Consider the following 10,000-nt stretch of genomic DNA (forward strand, 5'->3'; position numbering starts at 1 on the left):
GTTTGTTTAATAAACAGATGAAGTTCATCCAGCAGGCTGATATCAGCTAAACTTTCTGTGGTTTATTACATGCAGCAGAAAGTAAATCATTTTACACACAATTAAATAATTAGACACAAAACATTGATCTGAGTTTAAATATTTTACTAATTTAAGCCGCAAGATGAAGTGATACGTATAAATACAAGATGACTCGTAGTCCCCGGAGGAGCCGCTGTTATTAGTTTTACTGGTTATTATCTGGGAATAACTAACCTTGTGGTGACTGACCAATCAGAATCAAGTATTCCACAAAGCCTTGTAATGTTAGTTAAAGCATTACTAATGGGACCTTATTGTAGTTTTAACAAAATAAAAATAAAAATTGAGTAATAATGAAAAAAATAACAATAGATAGGATTATTTAAAAAACAGCTAAGAAGATCCCATAAAAGCTTTTTTTAATGTTAAAATCACCGTAACAAGCTGAACAGAAATATAAAAGACATTAACATTCAATAAATGGTCTGATCTAATAAATCAACAACATACACACAAGTAGTTCTTCTGTTATGTGCTGTAGATTAATAAATGAGTCTGTATCTGAACACCTCCAGACTCTCCATTAATACAAACAGCTCAGTGTTCATCTAATCTATCAGGAGACTCATTACAGGCTGCTGATTAAAAACACGGCACTCTTTGAACAGCCCACACGCTCTGACACAGATCACAGGAACCACACCACAAACACATCTCCACCCAACTCCATCTGACTCTTAACTGACTCCATCTGACTCAAACAACTCCACCCTACTCCATGTGACTCCAATCAACTCCACCCAACTCCATCTGACTCTTAACTGACTCCATCTGACTCAAACAACTCCACCCAACTCCATCTGACTCTTAACTGACTCCATCTGACTCAACCAACTCCACCTTTCTCCATGTGACTCCAATCAACTCCACCCAACTCCATCTGACTCCAATCAACTCCACCCAACTCCATCTGACTCATACAACTCCACCCAACTCCATCTGACTCAACCAACTCCACCCAACTCCATGTGACTCATACAACTCCACCCAACTCCATCTGACTCAACCAACTCCACCCAACTCCATCTGACTCCAATCAACTCCACCCAACTCCATCTGACTCCAATCAACTCCACCCAACTCCATCTGACTCATACAACTCCACCCAACTCCATCTGACTCAACCAACTCCACCCAACTCCATGTGACTCATACAACTCCACCCAACTCCATCTGACTCAACCAACTCCACCCAACTCCATCTGACTCAACCAACTCCACCCAACTTCATCTGACTCCAACCAACTCCACCCAACTCCATCTGACTCTTAACTGACTCCATCTGACTCAAACAACTCCACCCAACTCCATCTGACTCAACCAACTCCACCCAACTCCATCTGACTCAACCAACTCCACCCTACTCCATGTGACTCCAATCAACTCCACCCAACTCCATCTGACTCATACAAATCCACCCAACTCCATCTGACTCCAATCAACTCCACCCAACTCCATCTGACTCATACAACTCCACCCAACTCCATCTGACTCCAATCAACTCCATCTGACTCAACCAACTCCACCCTACTCCATGTGACTCCAATCAACTCCACCCAACTCCATCTGACTCATACAACTCCACCCAACTCCATCTGACTCCAATCAACTCCACCCAACTCCATCTGACTCATACAACTCCACCCAACTCCATCTGACTCAACCAACTCCACCCAACTCCATGTGACTCATACAACTCCACCCAACTCCATCTGACTCAACCAACTCCACCCAACTCCATCTGACTCAACCAACTCCATCTGACTCCAACCAACTCCACCCAACTCCATCTGACTCATACAACTCCACCCAACTCCATCTGACTCATACAACTCCACCCAACTCCATCTGACTCAACCAACTCCACCCAACTCCATGTGACTCATACAACTCCACCCAACTCCATCTGACTCAACCAACTCCACCCAACTCCATCTGACTCAACCAACTCCATCTGACTCCAACCAACTCCACCCAACTCCATCTGACTCCAATCAACTCCACCCAACTCCATCTGACTCAACCAACTCCACCCAACTCCATGTGACTCCATCCAACTCAATCTGACTCCAACCCACTCCAACTGACTCCATCTATCTCCATCCGACTTCATCTCACTCCATCCTACTCAATGTCTGTCCACGTGACTCTATCTGACTTATCAATCAATCAATAACTTTTATTGATTTACAATACAGATTGTATGACTTATGGTTCATGTGATCAGATATGATCATTATTTCTTCATCAGACTTAATGGGTCTGGATCTGGATAATCCTGGTGACTGATTTAAACTTAAACCAGACTAATCCTTAAACGTGCTTCAGTTCCTTATCAAGGCAACATTTCTAATTTCAAAAGTATAAATCTCTTCTAATGTCTGAGTTTGTGTTTAGATACAATATCAAAATGTATTAATAGGAAACATTTAGAATGTGAACCCTGTCCCACCTTTGGCTTGTTTTCTTCTAATAATCTCTGCATTATTCGTATTATCTTGTATCTCTTATTAATGTTGTAATGTTGATTAATTGGTTGTATTTTGGATTAGTATTTAATGTAAGCCAGTGTCAAACGTGTCACACTGTGGTGAGGATTTAAAGGCGAAATATTTCATGAATACAGAGACTCAAAATATGAAATTAAACAAAAAAATAGTGCCGTCTAATGATTAATTGCGATTAATCATATACGAAAAAAATACATAATATATGAATGAGTACTGTGTATACTGTGTATGTACATATAAAATCACACACATGCAGCTTATATTTTGAAAATATTTACGTGCATACATTTATATTCATATTATTTATATTATATAAAAATATAATTAACATATAAACATTACATATACATGCAAGTGTTTGTAATTATATATACATAATGATTATACACAGTAAAAACACACATATATTATGTAAACAAAAACTTTATTTTTAAATGACAGCGCCACAAAAATACAATGAAATTAGTCAAAATAATTCTAGTTAACCCTTAGATGGAATATGATCATATGACCCACTCAGGATGCTGCCTAAGAAGGGATCTATGTAGACACGAGCGTCTCTATTAGCGTCTCAAACAGGACAGAAATAAAGCGCATGAGAAACAGAAGCTGTGGAGGGATGGAAGCGTGTCGTGCCGGCGGGTCACGCGTGTCTCTGAAAGCGTGCAATTACAGTCCAACACCGCGCAACACCGAGCTGACGAACAACGCCAATTACTGTAATTACGCAGAGGCTTCGAGAGCAGAGGCAGCGTTTAAAACAAACTCCACCGCAAACTTTCACAATAATAATTCATCACTAGAGTATTGTCTCCAGCAGATAACGCTGCACACAAACCGATGCATAAATCAGCTGCAGGAGTGTAATATTACTCTCAGTTTCAAAAGTGACAATGAAGCGTGTTAAACGTGTTCACTAGTAATGAGACCACAACACGTCATCGAGTCAAATCACCTTGATTTATAAAGCCATTTTAACTCTACAGATCAAAGCAGCTCTACAGTAAATATACAGAAAAATAATAACGCAAATAGTGACGTCATTGTCCAGCTCAGGTCAAACATGAAGCCTCACTCAACTATTCTCCGTCTCACTTGGACCTCGGTGTACTTTGAATCAAAAGATCAGATGAACGCATGAAGGAATGATGAACTCTGATTCTGATTGGCCGATGGGCTCTTACCTGGTGTGAGTGACGATGTCCGTCAAGGCCCCGCCCTCTAGGAACTCCATCACCACCCAGAGTTCATCCCCGACCAGGTAACTGTTGTACATGTCCACCACGTTCTCGTGATGGTAGTCTCTCATGATGACCACCTGCAAGCAGATGGGAAAGCTCTCAAAGATCATCTCTGCTTCAGCATGAATGAGTAGATAATAAAAGTGTCCTGGTTTATGATCTGGATTCATAGAATTACCTAAAAAGATTACAGTCACAATGAAATACAGGCAAACCAAAATGCATTCAGACACTTTCAACATTTCTCACACAATATCACAATTTATGTTGATGAAATGTGTCAAGAACTTAAACTGTGAGGAGTTAAACAAACTCATCTTGATAATGTCAGACACATTTGATGGAACGGTGTTGGGCTGAATAGCTGTCAGATGTTAAATATAAGAACACAATTAGAAAATGCTATTTAGTGGACCATCAAGCAATGCTTCACTGTGTTCAGTCTGTGGTTTGAAAAAGATCCCGTTAGCAATTAAAGGAAAACATGCTCCGGTCAAAGTGTCGAAATTTTACTGCAATTGTTTTCTTTACTTTACTGTCTTCAATTTCATGAATGCACTCGCTAGCTACTTGCTGTATGGATGATTTTTGGTTCTACTGTAAAATCACAAAGATTTCTGTCTATCCAGCCTTTTCTTGCAGTAAAACCCGGTCACTGCATGTTGTTACACGATAGAGTTATTTATATAATGAACTTTGCGTTGGTGGACCCGGATCTTTCTTCAGTGGTTAGTTCACCTCATTAAAGAGTAGCTCGCGCCGCTGCTGTTTCCTCAGGTCCATCTTCTTCACGGCCACCTGTTTGCCGCTGTGCTTCTCGGTGGCGATGCACACGATGCCCGTGGATCCCTCGCCGATCTTCAGGAAGTTGTCCAGGTACTCGCGGGGGTCTCCCGGGTTGACCACCAGCTGCAGCGCCGCCCGGAACTGTTCGTGAGAAACCCTGCAAGGCGGCTGCTCGGAGGCCGAGCCCCAGCTGGGCGGTGGATAGGCCCCGGGGCCCGGGGTGAAGGGCGAGGAGGGCTGCGAGTGCGCTCCCTGCGGGGTGTAGGGAGGACTGGGCTGTGCCGGCCGGTAGTGGTACTGGAGACCCGCCGGGTAACCGGGCTTGCCGTGGCTCTGAGGTAGTTTGAGGGGAACGCGCTGATACGTCTCGGGCCCCGGCCCCTGTGGGCTCCCCTCACGGGCCCCGCGCTCATACTCGCCCTGTTCCGTTCAAACACAAAACATCACGGGCTCATTAGGGCTGGGTATCACTTTCATTTGAGTCAAATATTTCAATATCAAACACATTCTGTGTGTTTTTTTTGAAAACATTGAATTTCGGATGAATACCAATAAACATAAACACTAGAGTCAATTAAGAGCTGTTTAATAAATCAGCACCATTCTGGATGAACTGAGCTTTTTGTAATGGAGGTTGTTCTCTCAATTCTGATGAATATTTATTAAAAAACTACACTGCAAAAAAATCATTCTTCATTCATTCATTTTTTTCTCTATAAATATGTCAAAATTCTTGAATCCAGATGAATTCCTGTAAAAGTTCAAATATTATGTTTTGTTTTCTGTAAAACAAGTTTACTCCATTGGCAGATGTTTTTGTTTGTTTTAAGCAAAAACTAACAAAATTCTGAAAAAATTCAATCTCAATCTTAAATCATTTCAAAGTAAATGCATCTTGATTCAAGAATGTTAGATGTTTGCACGTAAGAAAATTGCATGAAATTTATAAATGACTCAAGACTTGATCACAGGATGAATCAGTGTTTTTGAATGAATCTCTTGAGTGAATGATTTAAAGGCAAATACATTGTTAACAGTTCCTGTCCGTCAGCTAAAAAAGAAAGATGTTCACACAGACTAGATCCTAAAACAGATCTCATGATAATCACAGCACAGAAAACACACACGAATGAATGCTTTCAACTCTCTGTCTTGTAAATAAAAGAACACCAGCCATTATCCAAATGACAATAAACCCTGCGTTCATCTGCTCAGACCCTGACGTGACGCTAAGCACTTTCCACACCAAAGACGGTATTCACTAATATAATATTCACAGAATCTAAATCAGAAGAACTCAGTCAAATAATAATAATATTTCTTTTAGAACATTGAAGCGCACTTTTTATTGTAGTAAGCGCTGCTTTATTCAAAGCATGGTGTGTGTGGCGTCACGACGGATCTGACTCTCGTCTGCAGGGTCACGGCGGGCGGTAGATTGAATTATTCCCACCACGCCCCGAACACGAGAAGATGACACGACACGGACCGTCATCTGAGCGCCGGCTGTGATTACGCCGGTGGACTCGTTTAATCAATCATCCCGGAGAGGCTGTTTATGGGCCGGAGAAAGTCCCGAGACCCCCTCTCCCACCCGGCACCGCTGGCTGATCCATGTTCGTTAAATGCACATTAATCTGAATTTGGCAGCGTAATCAACAACCCAACTGGAGTGTGAAATTGAATTCTGTGCTGGAACACGCCGCCGCGGCTTTTATGCAAGGACTGCAGAAAAGGAAGGTGCCACAACATCAGTTCATCACAATGAGCGCGAGCGTGCCCGAGTTCCCAAGTCCCCGAGCTGGGGCCCTTTCACGGCCCCTGATTCCCAGCAGCGCCCACAAAACGCTGGGCTCGCTGAAAGTGACCGAGTCGAGGTGAATGAGAAAGAAAGAGGTTCATTATGACACCGCTGAGCCGAGACTGATGGGAGTTCGGCTTGAATCACAGCCAAATGGCACACACACGTACACACACACACACACACACACACACACACACACACACACACACACACACACACACACACACACACACACACACACACACACACACACACACACACACACACACACACACACACACACACACACACACACACACTCACACACACACACACACACACACACTCACTCACACACACACTCACTCACACACACACACACGCACGCACACACACACACACACACACACACACACTCACACACACACACTGCTCAGTACAGTTGACATACAGTACAACACCGCTGCGTACATCAACCATACCGCCAGAAACAGCTCGTATTTCACTCCAAACATCAAAAGTGTCCAGTTTGTGGGAACAGTATTTTGAACAGTACTCAGTTTTTAAGGGGGTGGATTATGTTTCTGTATATGAAGGAGTTATTCAGTGTCCTAAGGCACTTATAACTCAAAGCGCCTGCCATGTTAATGACCTCCTTGATGATGAATGTTTATTTTTAATGTTGAATATTTATTAGGCACTTTTGCCTCCACAATATATTTAAATAAAAATCTGTTTTAGTATAAAAGTTGCTTTTGGAGATGAAAATGTGTGATAAAATAAGAAGGAAAAAACGATTGCTTCTTTCTTCTGATTCTTCACTAAATTCACCCGATGTTGGTAATGGTTGGAATAAATAGAAAAATTAAATACAACTTAATGTTGCTGAAAGTTATTTTACTTTCATTGGTATAATATTATAGCTTTTACTAATTACTTTTGCCAGTTGTATTATTAATTATCTACTTTTGACTTTTGAGTTTTAGTCATTTTGTTTGTGAATTTCTGAAAAATTTTAGCAGGCAACTAGCTGACATGAAAATAGTTTTTTATTTTATTTTAGACAGTGTTTATTTTCTGTGATGTTTACTTATGTTTCTAATGAATATATTTTTCGTGTAGTTTTAGTAACCTATAATAACCCTGATGTATTGAGGGGTTCTCGAGGAAGAGTCTTACAGTAGTCCTGAAATATCTATGAATTGAAATGACAAGAGCGCCTCAGAGTTCAGAGCTCAATGAAGGTCTGCGATGAGCCGCTGTTATCGGGGAGATGCTACGCTTCCGTTAATTGATTCCTGCGCTGCTCTCATGAGTAATTCTGTGTCTCCGGCCGCCGCGCTCTCTTCACGGGTGAGTAGATTAAGAACTGACACCAGATCCATCACGGAGCCGGTGCTGCGGAGCGACCTGCCAGATAATACGCCCTACACGGCCCGCGGGTGAGCGGAGGACAGCCTTTAGCTCAGCTTCCAGTGGGAACAATGCAGCATTTGCACAGGAACTCAATGCAAAAACACACTGGGTGAACTCAGTTCATGCGGTTTGAAACAAAATGTTATTCAGAGAGGACAAATGAGTCAGAAGTCAGCCAAAAAAAAAACGAACTCTGCGTTTTCGCAGAAAATAGTAAAATCTGTAGCAGGGCGAGTGTGCATGTTGTTGCACTTTTGCATTTTTATTCCGAATTTTTAGAGTCAGAAGATGTTCAACGGATCTCCAACCCAATGATCTCTGAGCAGATAAACTTCATTCACTCTACAATTAATCCAGAACACGGCAGCAGAATTCATTTTTAATGAGCCAAAAAACTCACACCTCTGTTTATTCATTTTCACCGACTACTAATATCTGCTTGCAGAAAATTCAAGGCATTGATGTTTGTCTACAAAACCACCTCTGGCTCCGCTCTCCTAAACTCATTACTTCAGATTTCTGTGTCTCTAGAAGCTTGTGTTCTTCAAGTGATCGTGGCTTTATTGTTCATCCCAAAGAGACACAAAATCACTTTCAGAGACTTTTTCATTAAATGTTCTCTTCTGGTGAAAGGACCCGCCCGACTCAATCTCAGCCGTCTTCAAGAATCGGCTAAAAACACATCTCTTCCATCTTTGTTTGACCCTATAACTCTTTCACTCTCTATTCTAATTCTATTCTTTAAAAAAACACATCCCCCACATAATAAAAAAACGTAATATGTGCACCATGTAAAGCTAACTGAGGTTTGTCATAGCACTAGCAGATCATTGCTCTTTTGTTGATTTCAATTGCTTCCATTTCTTCATTTCTAAGTTACTTTGGATAAATGACTAGATGTAATGTAAATGCACTGGCCCATTTTGACACGATGCCCCTGCCGGACAATAAAATCCAAACCCTTTACCTTGCCCATGACGAGTGAGGACGTGTTCTCGGACAGTCTTGGGTACGTGTAGGAGCTGTAGGGCCCCTGCGGAGCCGCTCTGAACGCGCTGATGCCGTAGGGCAGGCTGGGCTCCTGCAGGCCCGACCCCGAGCGCGAGCGCTGACGAATGGCCGGCTGGGGGCTCGTCTGACCGATGTACGAGGACTTGGGCCTCTTGTCGTATTCGTCTCTCAATCCCGCTCCGTACCCCCAGTCTCCGTCGGGGTAGCTCATCTGCTCGCTGTGGATGGAGACACGCGACGGCGTTCCCAGCGGATGCTCCCGGTAGTCCTGGCTGGATCCCCCCAGAGAGGCGCGGTAGTATTCCCTGCGGCCGCCCATGGCCATCTCATCGCTGGACAGCCGCATCTTGCTCTCCAGGTAGGCGTGGTAGTCGGGCGGCATTTTGGCGTAGTCGGAGGACTTCTGCGGCATGGCGTCAGGATAGAAAGGGCTGCGAATGGGATGGCCGTTCTGTCTGAGAGAGAAGCGGTAGTGCCGCCCGACTGCCCAGTCGCCATCGTGGACGGCTCGCTCACGGTACGCCTCTAGAGAGAAGTCTTTACTACTGTCCAGGTCGCATGAGAAGCGGCCGTAATAGTGTCCGAAGCCGTTCTCCTCGGGTCCGCCGGCGTTGGACGTGGAAGCAGATGCTGGTTTGCTCCCGCCGGGCTGATGGGCTCCCGGCGGACTCTCTTTCCTCAGAGAGTTGGAGCGGGTGACGGAGATGCTGTCAAACTCCTCCAGCAGGCCGTTGATGGAGGCGTCCTTCGGCGGCTGGCTCCCGCGGACGATGGTCTGCAAAGACAAGGCAGGAGAGTCTGTGAGAGCCACAAAGACCAACGAAAAGCTCCAGGACTCAGCGAACAGTGCTGGCCAAATTCATTAGAACACTAGTATTTTCAACTGCTAAAAAATGGTTTGAAGTACTGTGACAGTAGAAAATATCAGCGGGCATTTCCATTTTGCCATTACATGTAATAATAAAGTGACATTTTTGAGATCTGATCTGATCATCATCAGTCTGTCTGGAATGACATGAAGAAACAACAAACTGAGACAAACTCCATCCAGTACCTTCAAGATGCTCCAATAAACCTACCTGTAAAGCTACTGTTCGAAGGCACTTGTGTAAAAATGGTGTAAAGTGAGGATTCTGCCAAAAAATAATGTCATAAATTACCAATTAACTAAA

General features: G+C 43.3%; 1 protein-coding gene across 6 annotated transcripts in view; it reads right to left on the minus strand.

Moving 5' to 3' along the window:
- Positions 1-10,000, minus strand: part of pak5 (p21 protein (Cdc42/Rac)-activated kinase 5) — a 46,904-nt gene that overhangs the window by 6,992 nt on the left and 29,912 nt on the right. For all 6 annotated transcript variants that reach the window (XM_043218660.1, XM_043218661.1, XM_043218662.1 and 3 more), the window contains 3 exons: positions 8,785-9,603; positions 4,571-5,038; positions 3,776-3,909 (listed from right to left, as the gene is read on the minus strand). In XM_043218660.1, coding sequence (XP_043074595.1) covers positions 3,776-3,909; positions 4,571-5,038; positions 8,785-9,603 — 1,421 coding nt within the window. The remainder of the gene's footprint in view (positions 1-3,775; positions 3,910-4,570; positions 5,039-8,784; positions 9,604-10,000) is intronic.

The sequence above is a fragment of the Puntigrus tetrazona genome, chromosome 20 (assembly GCF_018831695.1).
Source record: "Puntigrus tetrazona isolate hp1 chromosome 20, ASM1883169v1, whole genome shotgun sequence".
Taxonomy (NCBI): domain Eukaryota; kingdom Metazoa; phylum Chordata; class Actinopteri; order Cypriniformes; family Cyprinidae; genus Puntigrus; species Puntigrus tetrazona.